Source organism: Epinephelus fuscoguttatus, linkage group LG8, assembly GCF_011397635.1.
Source record: "Epinephelus fuscoguttatus linkage group LG8, E.fuscoguttatus.final_Chr_v1".
Classification (NCBI taxonomy): Eukaryota; Metazoa; Chordata; class Actinopteri; order Perciformes; family Serranidae; genus Epinephelus; species Epinephelus fuscoguttatus.
Window position 1 is genome coordinate 17620237 of NC_064759.1, and position 19525 is coordinate 17639761.

General features: G+C 41.9%; 1 protein-coding gene across 1 annotated transcript in view; it reads left to right on the plus strand.

The window, feature by feature from the left end:
• The window catches only part of tmem145 (transmembrane protein 145), a 63857-nt gene that overhangs the window by 40936 nt on the left and 3396 nt on the right, over positions 1-19525 (plus strand). Inside the window, exons 7-14 of the mRNA XM_049584419.1 lie at positions 201-272; positions 6908-6976; positions 7635-7715; positions 7983-8061; positions 9423-9516; positions 12508-12680; positions 13405-13525; positions 16869-17057. Of these exons, the coding sequence (XP_049440376.1) occupies positions 201-272; positions 6908-6976; positions 7635-7715; positions 7983-8061; positions 9423-9516; positions 12508-12680; positions 13405-13525; positions 16869-17057 (878 nt within the window). The remainder of the gene's footprint in view (positions 1-200; positions 273-6907; positions 6977-7634; positions 7716-7982; positions 8062-9422; positions 9517-12507; positions 12681-13404; positions 13526-16868; positions 17058-19525) is intronic.

Here is a 19525-nt window from a genome sequence, read left to right on the forward strand (position 1 = left end):
TTTTTTTATCCCTTCCTTTTTCTACTTTTTTCTTCCCCTACTGCCCCTCTCTTCTTCACCTTGATATTCTCTGAACCTCATTGACTCTGGTTTTGATTTCACCTCCTCTCCCTTTTTCACCATCTCCCACTTTTTCCCATCTTTCGTTCTCATCAATTATTCCATTTCTTTCCTCTACTTCCTCCACCCTCTTTTCACAGGAATCTTGGAGACGGACATCACGTTCCTGGTCATCTTCTCCATGGTGTTCCTCCTCTCCTGCTACTTTGCCTGTAAGTACTGTCTTTTCCACTTACTGTACCTCTCCTCCTCCATGAACCGGCCAATTTTTTCTGACTTTCAGAGCCCGCAGCAGTCATTAAGTGCCCTTTGCTTCAAATCTATAATAAAGTCTACATGTTTTCTTGATGGGATAGGAGTAAGTTCTCATGTTTTCCCCGATAAGTAAAAGGGGGAGCATGTGCTTATTTTTTCTCGGGGCCGGGGGTTTGTCAGAACAGAGCATGAGCAACATAGAAAGTAGGAGAGAGAGGATGGCGCGAGTGGGGCTTGGTTTTCGTGTAAAGGTGAACGCTTGAATGGAGAAGGTAGCGCTAGCTTTGAGGTTAGTGAAGCGAGTTTGTCACATGAAGGTCACAGCTCAAATAACCCAAAGCAGCTGAGAACAAGAGCCCTAAGGAATGACTTACTGCTCAGTGAAAACTCTGTCATTCCCTGCTTCCTTCATGTTCTGTGAGGTTTTCCTGTGCAGCCATCTTCCGTTCTTCCAAGCTGTTAAAGTCCGGGTAAAAATAAATATGTGTAATGAGTTTGTCACACAACAGAAAAATGTTTTGTTAAGCACCTAGTCAAATTTGAGTTATTAAAAAAGTCTCCAAGTGCATGAAATTAAGTTTCAAAATCTGGGATGGTGGGGGCGTGTCTGCTGAATGTGCTGAGACCACGCCCACTTGCTGGAAAGCTGCAGCCTCCTTTAACTGTGGCACTTCAATGGATGTCATGAAAAAAGGAAAAAATGTACCGCACACCAAGTCTCGGCTCCCATTGAAGGCTTTTTTATTTGCGCTGTGACGTTTCGAGCACAAGGCTCTTTCTCAAACTGCTGTTACATGATGTATGATGCCTTCAGTGGGAGCTGAGACTTGGTGTGCGGTACATTTTTTCCTTTTTTCATGACTTTTGTATATATATATATATCCAGCACCCACTCCAAGTGGACCTTGGAATGTGCGTATTTTTTGACTATTTTTACTACAATGGATGTCAGCATGGTGGTTAGAGTGGTTAGCATTGCCACCTCACAGCAAGAAGGTTCCTGGTTCGAACCCGTGTCAGTGTGGCTCAGGTTTCCTCCCACAATCGAAAGTCATGCATGTGAGGTTAATTGGCGACTCTAAATTGGCCGTCGAGGTTTTCACCGGGTTCTCCGGTTTCTTCCCACAGTCTAGACATGACAGGCAGGTTAGGTTCATTGGTGATTCTAAGTTGCCCATATGTGTGAATGTGAGTGTGAATGGTTGTCTATCTCTATGTGTCAGCCCTGTGATAGTCTGGTGACCTGTCCAAGGTGTACCCCGCCTATCACCCTGTGTCAGCCCCCTCCCCCCACAACCCCTAACAGGATAAGCAAATGAACAATGGATGCTCGGTCTAACAGTGTTAGTGGACTTGTACAGCCATTCATGTTTGAGCCACCAGAGTCGTAGCCAGAGGACACTGACCTGCCCAAAGATCGACTTCATTCTTCTCAGTCCTCCACAGAATGGTACTTTTTAAATTTATTTTGTCAAACAACAACAAAAATTGTAATCAAGCAGGCTTTTAGTCCCGCCAAAAACAAAATCCTGGACACAGAAATGGTGAAAAACAGTCCAACTTTTGGTCTCCACAATTCAGTGCTATATAGCTCCCAGTCTTTTCACATTTTCAACAAGTTGTTTTAACATGTAAAATGTGTTTAGATAGATAGACAGATAGATAGAGTAAAAGAGAGCACATCTTATAAAAATAGTAGCGTTCCCTGACACAGTCATTCTGTGTTCATTGCCTGTATGACATCGGGAATAAAGGACTTCTTATATATGTTCTGACTGGCTCTAAGGACCCTAAATTGAGGCCCAAACGGGAGCAGCTCAAACTGTGAGTGTAATGGATGTGAGGCATCGGCAGTTATATGTTTAGCCTTCCTGCAATGTTAATCTCACATTTGACTTTACCTCAACTTTAAAGGATTGATTCACTTTCAATTTAACATATTCTCTCACTTACCGTATCTCTAAGAGGTCCCCTGCCTGTTTTGGTTTGTAACTATGGCTGCACGATATGCGGAAATGATGTGATGCACGCTAATGTTGCAATAACGATATGACTTGCGATAAATAATTAGATATTAAGTGTACTCAGTACCTCCCTGCAGCCTTCAGTATACTGGTAAAATGCAACCAATAAAAAATGAGAGATTTTTCCAACATTCTTTTATTGAACAAATTGAACATTGAACTGAACACAAAGGCATCATAAAAAAAGTGATGGTTACATTTTAAAGTGCAATGTTCTACTGATATTTTCCTTCAAGCGTCAAAGTGGCTCGAAAAATGGACGACAATGCTAAATCCAGACGACTTTATAGGAGGCCTCGAGGCCTCCCTGAGTGAAAAAGGCCACATAATAGCCCTGTCGAAACACAAATACAAACACTAAACAACCCAAACCCAGAAGCAGCAGAAGAACCTAATGAAAAGGAAGAACCACAACAAGCCCATTCTACCTCTGACAGTCCATAGGAAGACACAGAGGAGGAAGAACCGGAGCTGATTATCGATTACCTGACCTGTATGTCACCAATAAGTAACCTAAGTAACCTGTCACCACTGCAGGCAGAGTGAGGGCCCAGTAGAGAGGAGGAACCACCGCAGGGAAACAGCAGTAAGAGAAGATGGAGGTTAGATCAGAAAAGAGATTTAAAATGCTAAAGAAATGAGTGGCAAAATAATGAACTGCTAAATGAATGAAGTCTCGTGATTTATATTGTAAGTCATTCTGTAATGGACACTGAATCAGTGAGTAGAAATGTGTGTGAGTTATACTTAATGTGTTTAATCAAGTAGAGTTTGATAAATATTGAACCTCTAATGATTTTATACAGAAATGTTTCAGAATGAACTTCATGATGATTATAAAGTTTACTTTAGCACCGAGACTATTGAGCAGACACAGATGGCTGATGAAAATGGGAAGTACCTGAATTAGAATAGACGGTTGATTAACAGAACAGCAAAAGCTAGCATCAGGCGGGCGTACCTATGATCTAATGTAGGGACATTAGAGGAGGAGATTTTATGAGGGACGTCCATGTAGGGATCGAGAAAAGGTATAAGAACTTAAGGTTTTAGAGAAGTGCAGATACCCTGATCAATTGCTGAGGGACACTGCATCGCTCTGAACAAGAACTGGAGCTGAGCAGAGTCTTTCCACCTGAGAACGAGAACAAGCAGAACAGTTTTGCTGTTGTCATGAATGAGACAAACAAGAGCCTGATGAGATGGGGTTACTGCGAGTGCTGGAGCTCATTCTGTTCGCACTCACTCCACTGAGCGAGATGCTGTTACTGAGTTTAGAGACTTTTGGACTTTTTGCATCTTTACTTCCAGCCTTGATCTTCCGAGTCTGAGGAATTGATTTGTGTTTGATTGCAGTCATTATGCCTGGTTGATATGACTGTTATATTGCTGTAAGCTTCTGCATGATTAAATTAAAGTAGCTCATCTGTAGTTAAAGTTTTCTGTGTTTGTTATAATTTGTTGAAGGGTTTCTTAAATAATCACGTAGCCTCTCCTCAGTGATGTAAAATTACAGATTATGTGCAGCTATGTAAGATCCGTAGACGAAGGCTCTTATAGGTTGGTGTAGACTCAGCAAAAGTATACTTTGGGCTTCAATAATTTGCAGCAACTGTTACTTCTCAGAAGGGAGCTGTCATTAACTTAAGTGTTCTCAGCTAGTATTTTTATGTTCGGACCACTAGGGGTGCTGGTGAGAAGTCAGTGGGACAGACTTTAGGAAGAAGACAGTCAGTAGCTCCTTTGCTCTTCACTTTGCAGTCTATATTGATCAGCGTCTTTCACTGTAGGTGAACAGGCTTATCTTGTGCACTTGAATGTGAAGGCTGGTCTAGACTCTCGTACAGGAGCACCAGGGTAACACAAGTAACTCCAGCATCTGTAAGGACCCCACACACCCACGCCACCGTCTGTTTGAACTGCTTCCATCTGGCAGATGTTCTAAGACCTTTTACGCCTGCATCTCCAGACTAATAGCTTTTTCTCTATAGAGCTTTAACTGCACTGAAGCAGTCCACTAGGCGCCCCCTGTAATCTGTCTGACTGATCCCATAATGTCTGGCACAACTGACTTTATTACAATAGTGGGACTATATTGTGTTTGCACTGTTTTGGTTTTAATGCTGCACTGTACATCTGAGCTATTTGCACTGTTTATAACACCTGTTACTTTTAATAATGTTATAACAGTAGTTATTGCTATTTTAACTCATTTAGAATTTTTTGCCTTATTCGTTGCACCATTGTAACTAGGGCTGGGCATCGGTACTAGATACCTTGACCATTAAAGTAGTACAAAACATTCTCCAGTTAAATGATGACTGCGTTCGACCCTTTTTGCTCCAGGGGTCTGATCCCGGTACATCCAAACTCCCATCATCAAACAGCAAGCAAACTTTCTGTTGCTGCTTTCGTCAGAGCCGCTTTCCCCGTGGCGAACAGTCAGTTCAACGTATGCCCGGGTAGCACGTGCTAACACAGCAGCATCTAACAACCAACACTGAGCCAGTAAACAGTCCCGATAACGTCACGCTGACACCAAAACAACTTGAGTCTGTTGTTAAATCTTGATAACAGTTAGGTAACGTTAACCATATGATGGGAAGAGTTAGCCCTGTCACTGTGTATGTGTGGACGGACTTATCAACTGTCCCCGGCACAGAGCTCACACTCATGCAGCAGCAGCTACAAGTCATAAAGTCTTTGGTGAGGTGGAGTCGAGTGGACGGAGTTGGCAGTTCAGCATGCCGAGATGTCACCAAAACATTCAAAAGTATGGCTATATAAAGGGTATGGTGCGTGACTTTAAAGGCAGGTTTCGATAACTGCCACTGGGGAAGATTACTGACCCAAGTCAGCATGCAGACAACAACTGTCGATGTGGACCATAAAATAATTTATTAAAACAAGGACATATACCATCACCCTGTGACAGCTATACTTCACGCCGCTCCATTCATATTATGGGTATCCAATGAAGTACTCAGTTGGTATCAGTATCACCTTGAGGGTACTAGTATTGGTGCTGGTATCGTCACTTTTTAAACAATACGCAGCCTTAATCGTAACAGAAGTTGCACATTGAATGTCTTTGTACTGTACAAGGATGAAAAAGATGTTCTTTTGAAAAAATCCCTAATGAATCCTTAATGAATATGAGTGGTTCAGCCACAGAGACATTTTTCATTTAAAAAATTTATAAAAGCTTGAAAGGGTGAAAGATTTTTACAAAGAAAACAAAAACGACCAAAAATAGACCAAAGTCATTTTTTTTTAATGGTGCAACAAACATATTTTTTGTCCTTCTCGTTCATTTAATCGACCTTCAGGTTGAGAACTGTAATGCAAACACTTTCAGTTTTCTTAGCCTGGATTTTGAGATATCTGTCAATGAGATTTCTGCAGCCACCCCGATTGAATGGAAGTGAATTTGTTTTTGTGCTCACTGCTTTTAAAAGCAATATTATATGAACAATTCAACAGCAACAGAAACACAGTCATTCTTTTGTTTTGTTTGGTAATTAGTTTTTATGTAATTTGGGCAAACTAATCCTTTAAAATGAGAGAAATCTGAATATTAAACTCCAAAACTGGCATTATATATTCCTCAGATTAACTCAGTGTCAGTCAAGTGTTTTGTAGTAAAATGTTTCCTACAGTAAAATGAGAAAGAGAAATGGCAGTGCAACCTTAAATACTCGTCGTTAGGCTGAGTTTATTTTTCGCTTTGCTTGCCACGCTGCAGCAGAATAATGTAATGAGGTGCAAATACGTCTTTTGGCTGTTGAGTTCTGCTGAAATCTTTTTGTGATTTCATGCAGATTGAGAGGAGGCTTTGAAGGCACCGCTGTATCTCATTCACCACGTGCATGTTGCTTCTGCCGGCTTCATTTGAGTATTCACAGACATGGAGGCTTGAGTTTTATTGAGTTTTTATTTATTTGCACAAGTTAAATTCAAACAAAGGACATAAAAATTAACAATGTGGAGTGTCGTGCAAATAGAGCAAAACGCGCCTAAAGGCCTTTTGGGAGAAACGTGCTTTTGACAGCCACCATTAGAGTACGTTTGTGGAAGTCACAGGAGGATCCAGCAGCGTCTGGCTGGCCAAGCCTGCGGTTATACAGGGCAGCTGTGAGTGTGTGTGTGTGTGTGTGTGTGTGTGTGTGTGAACGTTTATGACCCTTCCTCCCCCTGTAAATTTTCCCCGGGGCTGCCTCTGTTTGCAGGAGTGTTTTGGTAGTAAAATTGGCTGCTTAAATACGCATTAAAAATATTTCCCCACAGCTCAGGGAGAGAGAGAGAGTGGAGAAGATGTATAAGGCCTCATCTGGAGACGGGCGTCACAAGATGGATGCATACTAATGGTCGCTCCCCCCCAATTTATCTGGCCCGCTCCCTTGTTCTTTCCCTTTTCTTATTCTCTCCGTCTCTCACTCTCTGTACCTCCCTCGCTCTCCTCCGCCATCTGTTAGCATATCTCCATTCTTTTTATCTCTATCCCCAACACACACTCACACACACAACTCCATCACCTCTATCTCATTCTTGTTTTTCCCCCCCTGCAGACAATCTGAAGGGAAGACAGCTTCTTCACACAACCTACAAAATGTTTATGACAGCGGCAGGTGTGGAGGGTGAGTGCGTCTGTCCTGAATACACACACCGTAATACACACATCGTGCCACATCACACACACACACACTCAAGACGACAATGAGCCCCTCACACGGCTGCAGCATCTCATACCTTAATCCCCACTTCAAGAGGCGAGATATTATCGCCCTTATTAGCCTCTGAATAGGAACTTTTGCAAACAGCCGTGCTGCGTTACAGTGTTCACTGGAGCATGCTGTTACTGACGAATACCCTCCTCAACCTCTCCTCTCCTTTTTCACCCCCACCCCCACCCCACCCTCCACCCACCCCTCCTTATCTTGCTCACTTGTCCCCTCTCCAAATCCCTTTCTCTATTCTCCTGCCACCCCTAATTCTCCTTCTCCCTCTCCTCCCACTCCTCTCGAGCCGTCTGCTCCTTTTTCATCTCCTTTTATCAATTCCTCTTTTTTTTCGTGCTTTGCTTCTCTACTCTCCGTTCCTCTCCTCTTCTCCTACCCCTGCCCTCTCTCCTTCCTCATTATCATCTCCCCGTCCTCTCTATCTTTTATTTACTTCTTCTCTCTGACATCTCCGTCTCTTCTACCTTTCCTGCTCTTCCTCCCCTGCTCTCCTCATCCCCCCTCCTTCTCCTCTTTCCTTATTTTCTGTGCTCCCTGCGTCGTTTCTACTTGGCAGTGCTCAGCCTGTTGTTCCATTGTGTCTACTGGGGCCTGTATGCTAGAGATGGAGTTGGCAACGGCAGCCTGAAAATACTTGGTGAGTTCTTCTCCCACATTGGCCACCGACTGACTGACTGACTGACTGAATCACTCACTGCCCGAGCAGAATGAACGAGCGCACGATGATGGATGTGTGAGCGGCTGAAGTGGTGCATCAGCTGGTTTGACGGGCGCAGGCAGGACCATGCATGATTTTGCGTGCGTGCAAAGACCCGATTTTTATCTTTCCCCTCTGATATTACAGATTTGGAAACCACAACCTAATTCTCTCCCTGTCTCACTCCTCCTCTCTGTCCGTCTCCAGGGAAATTACTGTTCTCCGTCAGTTTCTTGGTGTTCCTTCTGATGCTCATATTACTGGGCAAAGGTTTCACTGTCACCAGGTGGGGGTTTGCAATTTTTTTTCAGCTTTTGTGTGTGTATGTGTGTGTGTGTGTTTTGTCAAGCCTGTGTGTGTCTCTTTTTAGCCAAGCCTGTCACCTTGTGCGGGTGTGTTTATGCTGCCACCGTCTCCCGCTGTCAGGCCTCGCTGTCACAGTCATAACAGTATCTCATGACATGACAATGTTAGATGCCAATCAAAAAGTCAGTTAGTAAGCCGGGACGTGACGGTGCGGATGAACACCTGATATGTCAGGGGGAATTTGATAGATCGACGCTATGAACTTTATGTCGTGTTCATGTTTTTGTGTCAGCTGCAGGATTACCTTTCGCTCGGCACGGCCAGCTGACAAATTGTTGGTTCGCTGACTGTTTCCCTGGCAAGGCTTAGTGGACATTTGCTCGAGACGGGCATCATTTCAGATAGCCGGCACAACAGATGATTCATGAGTGCTCTCCAGTTTTACATTTCCAATTTTGAAATCCCAATTATCAAACATGCCAGTTGTTCTCGAAACGTTGTTAGATTTCTCCCAAGCTATTCCTGCACGCCGGTGTCTGAGTCAGTTTTATGCAAGAAACAGCTCAATTAAATGGCAGTTCACAAGGTATTGGTTTGTGGTGAGTCATCATCTAAACCACTGCTCACAGTTTGAAGATCGGTCCTGCTCCGGGCTCAGTTGAATCTCTGTGGATATTTTCCAGACTGAACTCTTGTAGCGAAAACTGAGCTTGCAAGATTTAAGCTGGTTTTTTCGACTCCAGGATTACATCCTCCTCTGGGCTCAGAAGATTCTGTGATCTCCTCGACTTATTAAACCCTCTTAAAAGCCCAGGTGAATAAACTTAAAACTGCATCACCATCAAGCTAGAAGCACGACTGTTTATCTGCAGTAACTGATAAGTTGACAGTTTTGAGATAACTACCCGACAACTTTGATATGTCGTCTCTGGTGTGTGGTGTTGAATTAGTCTGAGCAAAAGGGTGTTTGAAAATGCTCGTTACGTTTGTTGACTGCAAATGAAGAGGCATTCATTTCTGATTTTGTGAGTGTGGACAGATTTCTTCACAGCCTGCCGTGTCCATGAGTCTGCAGCCATTTTATATTTATAACTCTCAGAGCTGAGCACACCAGTCCTTTGTGCTGTGTGGTGTTGAATAGCTGCTTTTTAGATTAAGCTGTCTTTGCTTTGTGTGTTAAGATCCAAATGTGGAATTTTGTATGTGTGTTTGCATGTGTCTGTGTATCTTTCAGTGTGTCTGTATTTCTTATCTTCCTCTAACTTGTGTGTGACCTTTCACCATATTTGTCTGTATGTGTGTTTGTGTGTGTGTGTGTGTGTGTGTGTGTGTGTGTGTCAGGGCGAGGATCAGTCACAGTGGGTCGGTTAAGCTGAGCATTTACATGACAGTCTACACAATCACCTACGTCATCCTCTTCATCTATGAGGCAGAGGTACCACACACACACACACACACACACACACACATACAATACCCACACTGCACTGTGGTAAACACTGAAGCTACTGCGGTAGGAAGGGTTACTTCACCAAATTTTAAACAGTTTTCTATCATAACACTGTGGGTAATATGTGTAAATGAACTATGTTAAGTTTCCCTCGTCTTGCCAGTGACATGATCTTCCTGCTTCGCTGGTGCCAGGGCTGTTGCTCAAACTACAAATTGTACTTCCTCATTGTTGAATGCCCACCACCACGGACACAAGCACCCCTTTTCCACCAAAATTTGCGCATGTACGCAGGCTTTTTTAACACGATAAAACCTGCTAAAAAAAAGGCCATAGACTTGCCAATAGAATAGAGCTGCTTATACAGCTCTGCTGCAGACAAGCACGCCTTTCTGTGTTTATTTTTTCTTTCCCTTTTTAACTGATTGATTGCCATGTTTTGGGTCAAGGACAGGCTGTAAAACTGGGTAGTAAACAGTAAAGCAGTCTTATTTCAAGCTTAGTGCAGACTAATTTGGATCGATGTTTGAGTACTTGTTGGGCAGATATGGATCGTATTTTGTGATCACTGCATCTCATCAGAAAAGGGATGTAATGAGCTCATTCACCAGGTTGTTGTGTTTCCATTAATGCCATAACCAGAGCCGATAAATACCCATGTCTGCTGCAAAGTAACTAGACCCGAGTGTGAATGCTGACTGTAACCTTTCCTATTACATATAAAAGCCAGATGTTAGTGGGTGTTACTGGGTTTTTTGTGGTGCAATGGGAAAGTGGCTACAGAGTACAGAAGCAGATCAAGAGAGAGAGCTCCCTCTCATCTCGCTCAAACTCAGACCAAACTCATCAAACAGTAAAACTAGGAAGTGCTGATCAAATATAAACCAAGAGTCTGTTACTGTGTCGCCTATTTCTCACCTAAATGTTTCTAGAAACATATTTTAGTGCACTGTTTGGCTGTAATATGAGAGTGTGTAAACAGGAAGCAGGCACCATACTGCTTCCTGTATTGTAAAAATGGCTGAAAAGGCTGAAAATACTGTGAACAAACTGTAAAACTAGGCAGTGCTGATCAAATACAAGCCAAGATTCTGTTACTGCGTCACCTATTTCTCACCTAAAACATTTTCAGACACATATTTTAACTTCCCGTTTAACTGTTATACAAGTCCTGTTACCAGCAGGCCACCATATTGTTTTTCAGATGAGCGTTCATTGGTCCGGTATGGCGCAGGGCATTACCGGTAGTTGTAGGTTTGCTACCTAAGTTAGAAAATCTGTTGTTTTATTCCAAGAACTTCTCAAATGCTGTTGCTCACTGTCTGTTATATTATATTATGTAAATTTGGACCGTGAGTTGACAGAACAAACAATATGAAGACCTCAGTTTATGCTCTGGGAAATTACCATGGACATTTTCCACTATTCTAACACTTCTCTTTACAACACTGTGTTGACAAAGATGTATTGATTTACTGGGGAAGTAACTGACAGAATCATGAGCAGTAAAAATAATCTTTCATGGCAGCCCTAATAAAAATCACCTATACAGTAGTTACCAAAAACAAAGTCCTCTGAAGTTTGGTTCCCTTTTATTCAAAGTTCAGATTCCAGCTAGTAAAACATGAACACTTTCAGCACTTCAGATGTGACTTGAAAGCAGCGTCTGAATAATGCCCAGCATTACTGGTGATGATTTCTGACTTGACACGGTATCTCTGCACCCGTATTATTGCTCTCTTTGGCTTTTTTAATAATCCCATAAATATTCATGCAAGAGTCGAGCCCACAGATCAACGTGGGCTGTAATAGCTTTTTCTGTCAAGACACTTAATTACATTGATACATTGCTAATTATGAATATGCATCAAGTTGATTGTCAAAAAAAGGAACTCCTTGATGAGTTACAAATTATGGGTCTAAACAGTAAACAGTGAGACGACTCCTAACTCCCGACGACCAACACGACTAGAGAGATTTGCAGTGCTTAGTACTGTACCTGAGATAATAAATCATAGATCAGACCACTAATCAGCGCTCTGATTAACCAGACTGTCTGTGTGTGAGGAAGGAAACAGATTTCATCAGCCATGATGTTATAGCATGTGTAGCATTATGAGCTCATGAATTAATTAGGCACTCGGGAGGGTTGCAGCTACATACAGTACATCCGTGCACTCTGCAGAGGCTTTGGCACAGTCGGATGTAATGACAGTACATTCAGGGACAGTGGATTACAGCCTTTGAATACAGCCTTTTAATGACCCAGTGGGAGTAGTGCAGTGGAAGTATTCGTGCTATATTTAATGCTGGAGCCTATAGCCATCTCTCACACTGCAATATGTGGATCTGAAGCAGTGTAATTTATCTGCTGCCTGCCCTCTTACATGGTCCCTGCTATTAAAGAGCTCAAAGCTCAGGGGAGCTCCTGCTAAAAATACGCCAAACTAGGTTACAATTGGAACTGAAATAAAGAGTTGAGGAGTGTTCCTGGTGCCGGGCCTGCAGTTGGGGGAATCTGACATGCTCAGGCTGGCTGGTTGGATCCCAGGAATCTCCACACCGAGCTGCGAGATCTATGCATTATGTAGTAACGGGTAACCCGGTATGGCCCAACGCTATCCAGTCACTGGACTGTGAAATACAATCTAGCATCTGCAGATGCAAGCCACACACACACACACACACACACACACACACGCACACACACGCAAACCTGTCCACACACATGCCGATGACCCAGTTGTGGAGAAGAAGTGTCAATGTCAAATACCGGCGCAGAATGCAACAAGCTGAGCTTTGGCTCGGTCGTCGCAGTGCATCAGCCGAGCCACGACCAATCCATCTTAGTAATTAGGACACAGACTACAATGTGTAGCCAAGCCAAACTGCTCCTTTTCTGCTTTGTGTAAAAAAAAAGTTTAGCTCATTTAAAGTGTCTCCTCTGTGGCGTAACTTCTCATGTCCCTGTGCCAGTTCTTTGACCCAGGTGAAGTACTGTACGCCTACGACAGCCCCGCAGGCTACGGACTGATGGGTCTGCAGCTGCTGGCCTACGTGTGGTTCTGCTACGCCGTGCTGGTCTCTCTGAAGCATTACCCTGAGAAACAGCCCTTCTATGTCCCTTTCTTCACCACGTACACGCTATGGTGAGCCCTGCACAGCTTCCTCCCTAACTCTGCCCTCGCCGCAGATAATAGCACCTGAGCGAGATTGCAGGAGTAGAAAAATACACATTTCTCTGTTTGAGGTCTCTCCAATTTGAATAATTTATGCAGCTCTATAAAAATGTGCGTGAGATAGCTGATGCTTTAGTGGTCCAGGAATGAAAAGTTGTTTATTTTACACAACCCTCCTACAACACTGTGTGCTCGATCGCTGTGCTCTACTAACACTGTAGATAATTGTGCTTGAGTGAATGATTGCTAGAGGAAAACATCTATTTTTACCCAGCTGATGAGGTCTCTTCTATTAGAATAATTTATGCTTCCATATATATGTGTGCTAGATAGTTTAAAGCTTTGTACTGTAAAGTAGTGTTTTCCCTTTTTAAACAACCCTGAGAAAAACTCGTCTAAGCACACTGCTCGGCTCTCTGCCCTTCACTCACTGGGTGTAATAGCACAAGCTTCAAATGAAGTGTAGATTACAAAGACTAATATTATCTCTGTATCTCTCTCTCATTGCTGTCTCTATCTCCCGCCTCATTATCTGCGTCTCTCCTCTTCTTCCATCTTTATCTCTCTGCGTGCTTTACATCTGTTTCTGCTGCCTCTTTTTCTCTCACCATCCAGTCCTGTTCTCGTCTTTTTCCTCTTCTTTTAATGTATTTTTTTTCCTGTTATCTTAAATCTACTCACTTGTCTTCCTCAGGTTTTTCGCAGTGCCTGTTATGGCTCTGATCGCCAACTTCGGGATCCCTCGCTGGGCCAGGGAGAAGATCGTCAATGGCATCCAGCTCGGCATCCACCTCTACGCTCACATCGTCTTCCTCGTTCGTACCACACACACACACACACACACACACACACACACACACACACACAAGCTCATGCAGACCCTTGCACTTCCACATAGTTCACATTATTCAAGAGTCATTATTGCCACTGTCAGTCATACATTATTCACTATCCTTGAGTCATAACTGCCACATGCTGATTGTCTCCTCCACACATCATTATCTACCTCTTCCTCACCTTCGACACATTGTTCTTTACTAATGGGCTGTACTGCTCACGCAAATGTCCTTTCATGTTCCTGCTCGCCGCATGCATTGCAATCCAGAATCCCTACCTTATATGCTCTGGTTATGTGCTAGCTACTGTATATACTGTTTATAGTTTAAGTTCAAGACCTTTATTCGTCCCTGCGGGGCAAGTGCTTTTGCTGCAGTAGCAATAAATCAAAACACAACAAAAGAAACAAGAACACAAGGCGAAACACACAAGATAAAAACCACACATTAGGGATGGGAATTGATAAGATTGTATTGACACCAGTGACATTATCAGTTCTGCTCATCAGTCTGACTGCTTATGGATTCTTTAATTGCCTTACCTTACAGCCAGCCCTGGGGCCAGTTGTGGACCACGGACTGATTAGGAATGGCCCGCAGCATGTCTTTCAAAATATACTATATGTGGACAGCCACACAATATTGGTTAATCAAGGAGGTTCACTTCACATTTTTTCTGTTCATCTTATGATGGCAGCAGTATCAGACGGTCTGTAGGCCTGCACCAAAAAGGAACTACGCAGGTGGACGTGATGTGTTTTCATAAATTGACAGTGAACAAGCAAATGTACAGTAACCTAGCAGCAGACACTTCCTGCTCTTTAGCAGATGCGACCACAACAAAGAAGCGTAAAGTCGACAGCGAGGGCTACTGCTTTCAGAGTGGCACAAATACCTTTTCACTGAGGGTGCTTTCACACCTGCCCTGTTTGGTTCGGTTCAGTCAAACTCAAGTTTGTTTGCCCTCTGAGTGTGGTTCGTTGGGGCAGGTGTGAACACAGCAATCACACTCAGGTGCGCACCACAACAACCAGACTGAGACCTTCTTGAAGAGGTGGTCTCAGTCCGGTTACAGGCGTGGTGGTGAGAACATGTTCCGACCTGGATCTGAACCAACTGCAGTCACATGACACATTGTTTGGGTTAAACATGAGCATGTTACAGTCCTGGAGGATTATTAATGTGCGCCTCCTCCTGTACTGTCTTAATATGCACATTCAGCACATCCAATGCATCAAAACATTGTTTTCTAGTTGGAGCCGCGCCTCGTTTTCAAACTGTATGGTTTGACTAAAATGAACAATGACAGCAATATAGTCCACGATGAGCAGCGCTAAAATCAACCTGCGTAGTTGTCCCTCCATTGTGACATTAGAAAGTGTCACATTTATCTTGCAAGTGTACTCTTCTTCAACGTTTGGTTTACTTCCTGGATTTTTCCTGCATGGAAATTCTGACCAATCAAGAGCAGCTTTCTCGCACAAGGCATTTTATCTGGTCCGCCTGTAAATGCTGCCGTGAGAACACGAACCAACTCTAGGCAATTATGCTTCTTTGTAACAAAATGAGTCCCTGATTCGGACCAAAGCAAGACAACTCTAGGTCTGAAAGCACCCTGAAAGATGGAATAGCAGTGTTTGTGTCATTTGTATGTTTCTTATTTTTTATTATCATCATTTTATTTTTTTATAACTCATGTGATGCAAGAAGCAGCTGGCTTCCAGGTATTTTCACATTATCTTATCTGGCCCTCCTTTTAAAAGGTTTGGACACCCTGCTTATTGATCCATGTTCATTTTTCTGTGTGGAAAAAACGGCAGCCTAGACAGGTTTTCAGCTTTATTATAAAACAGGATATTTATCTTTTGCTCAGTTGGGAAGCGTTGGCACTTGTGTGTAGAGTGAAACACATGGCATTCCTGGGGCATAAAACTCTGTGTAGTTTCATGACTAAAACTGTGTGTGTGCGCACTATGACAGAAATGTATTCACACATTTTTTTTGGCAGTGTCATAAAGCCGTGCGTACACGTGATTCAGTTCTATAAATCTCAATCATTGTGGTGCACCCATAATTCATCATAAATGGATGTAAAAACGCCCCTCAACATGTGTTTGCATATTGATACTTGTGCCCTTCTACCACTCATTAGACCTGTCAATGAGAAATACGGTGAGGAAGAGCAATTTCACGGACTGTGTTGCATCCCTGAGGTTGTCCAACAATGCCAGAGCAGCCGCCATTACACATGGCTGTAGATATCTCTAGTGTCTTTGCCACTATTTTAAACATTTGTCCAAACCATCATGGTGGTATAATGTCAAACACAGTTATTATTAAACGTCGGGAGGATGATCAATGATTCATTCATAGGGCTCATGTGGAAACTGACTTTACAAAGTGCTCTACAGGATAAAATTAAACGACCGCTCAAAGGGAGATGAATAAAGATAATGCTGACATTTCATCACTCATAAATAATTTAAGAACAACTTTATAAATGTGCCTTCGATTAACATTTTGCAGAAAGCCATCACTCACAGCTATCTCAGGTAAAACCATGTGTACGCCTGGTCTTGTGGAAAAAGGTGTACACATGGCTTTTGTGCCGAGTTGTGTAGAAAGATGTTTCAGCACGTTGCTGGTGTTTCATCCTGACTTATAATTATCATGTTACGGACATTGTTAGCAGCACTGTTGTTATCATTCTTCATGAAATAAGGCGATTCTTCCTCTCTGCCATGACTGTGTGTTGTTGCGAGTTTTAAGAAGCGCAGACACTTAAGAGAAAAACCTGCCAGCATCGATATAAGGAACAGATAAACTTGGGTTCATACAGTTCTGATTGATCCAACAATTTGGAACTGGTTCTCAACTGGAACTTGTTCTCGATTGCCATCTCTAACACATATACATAACTGAGGTCTGAGGTCTGAGGCAGGAACCAGACATCGTAGATCATATACCTCTCGAATGTATGTATTAATTTGACATACACTGCACATAACTGTACATATTCCTTATGTTTACTCTAATTCTGTGGTTGTTTTATTCTACTATAGTTACATTTTCAAACTTACAGCCTCATCATCATGATGATATATATTTTATTTTAATATTTTAATCTTTATATCTTAAGTACTAGTGTTAAACACAGTAGCATAATGCACATTTTATTTTATTTTAATGCACATTTCATTTCTACTTTATTTTATTGCTTTATATTTACACACTTTTATTTCATACTCTTATTCTTACTTCTTATTATTCTCTGTTCCTAACATCAGAGCAACAGCAATCTTTTCATCCTTTTGTCCCGTAGGTTATCACACGACCCTCAGCAGCCAATAAGAACTTCCCATATCATGTTCGGACGTCCCAGATCGGGATCCTGCTGTCCAGTCCGAAAGCAGGCGAGGGGGCTGAGAGTTTCCCCCATCATGCCTATGGTAACGGCTCCTTCCTGGGAGACTCTCAACCCAACTTTACCGAACTCTTCTCCATCCAATCAGTGAGTCAAACTTAATACCTTTGTGTATGCATGCTTAATGTCCTGGATAGAAGTTGTCGAAGCAAAATTCGTGTTTAAACTAGTATTGTTCTTTATTAAATCTGCCCCATTCATGAAAAAGTGCAGTATATGGAGACGTAGAAAGGTCAAAGGTAAATGAGAAATGTAGTTGTGTTTTATATATGTGTATCTGTATCCAGTTTAAACAGCCCCCACTCATTCTGCAGCACTCGCTATGTGTAATTAGATTCATCTAAGCCAAGCTCATTTTTTGATGCTTTTAAAAATGCAAACATTACTGTGTCAAACCTACCTTGAAATTAACTGCTGTCTCATCTAACAAAGACGCCTCAAATTAGAAGGCATCAGTGTAACAATGCAGTTTGTAGGAGGGCTTGTTTTTGAGGATTATTTCTTGGCGGAAGCTGGCGTCTTCTCCTGTGGGCGCCAGGTGAATGACATTAAGCGCAGCGTAACGTAGCACACGCACTGATATGGAAACACTTGGGCACAGGGAAATACTGATTAAGTAGAAACTTTGACAAGACCAAATTAAGGTGTCGTGTTTGTGGTGATGAATTGTCTGGCTCGGAGAAGTTTTTGGGTTTTTTCATAAATGCACATAGATGAGTGACGGAGGAAAAGCTCTGAATCTTCAGCTCCACTAATACAACACAGTAATACAACACAAAGGAGCAACAAAATACATGATAGGTGACACTATGACAAGGACGGGCACATTTCAAATGCTCATTGTATAAAAAGGTATCAGAACTTACAGATAATTATAATTAATAAAGTTACATGGCAGTAAAAAGTAGCTCAAAATGCACCAGAGAAAACAAGCAACTCTTTAATTTACATTTGAAAGTGTCTCAGAATGAATGAAGTCGGTTCTGATGTAAGCCATTAAGTGTTTTAGTACCACTGCCGAATTAAATTAATTGTCCGACTTCCTGGAAGCCAGTGCAAAGAGGCTTAATGTGCTTACCTCTCCTGGTTCTCGTTAGAAATCTAGCACCAGAGCTCCTACATTATCCACAGACATCTAATTGGAAGACCCTGAAAAGACAATGCAAAGTGTTGCTGCTGGAAATCTAAGCACTGTAAAACGCCACGATTTCAACTTGGCCTTTCGTCTTTATAACCCTGGTATCAAATGTGGGTAATGAGAATCTCTCCTCCTTTGTTTCCAAATAAAATGCACTCAGTCTTGTCTTTATTTAAGTGAAGGAGATGGAGGTGCGTGCGATTACTTGCATTGACACAGTGAGCTTATTAGACCAGGGTTGTTTGGTAAAGAGAGTAAATCTGATTGTTGTAGCTTTAAACAGTATTCAGTGTTATTGTTTTGTAGCATTCAGCCTGGAGGGTGAATGTTGAGGTGATCACAGTAGTTTCTGCGCTTTAATGTGGTCAGAAGCCAGACTGAAAAACAAATGTAACATAAGATTTTTTTTCTTTTTACTCATAAAATACTGGTTTTAGTATAAAAACATTTAAGTTGTTGGGGCTTAATTCTTTAACTGCAGGTTGTAAGAATGCCTAATGATCCATACAGAGGCTGCAGCTCATTAAAAATGCTAAATACTGTGTCTAAAAACAAAGAATCAAAGGACAATAAAGACAAGTGAGATTGGGTAGAACAATCCAAATCAATCAGAAGGTCTTTCTAATATTTTGTGGAGGAAGAGCTGGGCGATAACTCAATTGTTAAACCTCTGAAGGGATCTTATCATTTTAGATTTGTAGCATTTTCTGCTGCCAAATTACTAATCATAGCACGTTGTTACTGGAACTGGGGAAAAGAAACACCACCAACGAAGGGCCAGTGGCTAACAATTGTGGAGAAAATCTCTTTAATGGAGAAATTGACACATACTGAGACTACAAGAAGCACAATTAGAAAGGAAATGGGAAATACGGGCTCAATACAAGACTCAAAAAGACAACACTGGACTGGAATAATAATCAATAGATACAGTAATCCTTAAGGCTGTAAAAATGTGCATTTACCTGGTATTTAACTGACATGTCACTGTTACCAAAATTATTTAAATAAAGATGAAATTGACAAAAAAACAAACAAACAAAAGGATTTACTATAATGTTGGTCCTATACACTGTAAGGCATTACAGTGGAAAACAGTTAATTGCATTTATTATTTAGACAGTCGGTAGATCATTAAAGTCATTTTCAGAACAAAATGCCAAAATATTTCATAGTTTCAGCTTTAATATTAAAAAATAATTGCTGCTTTTTCCTGTCATATGTTAAACTAACTTTAATATGTTTGAGTTTCGGACCAAACAGTTGACATATTGATAATGGAAAATAATCATTACTAGCAGCTATATTTTGCATATGTTTGCCATATTGTGATATTGATATTAATTGATAAGAGAATGTCAGTATGAACTAAGATGGAACTGTATGTTCACAAAAACGAAGCTCAGAACAAATGTAA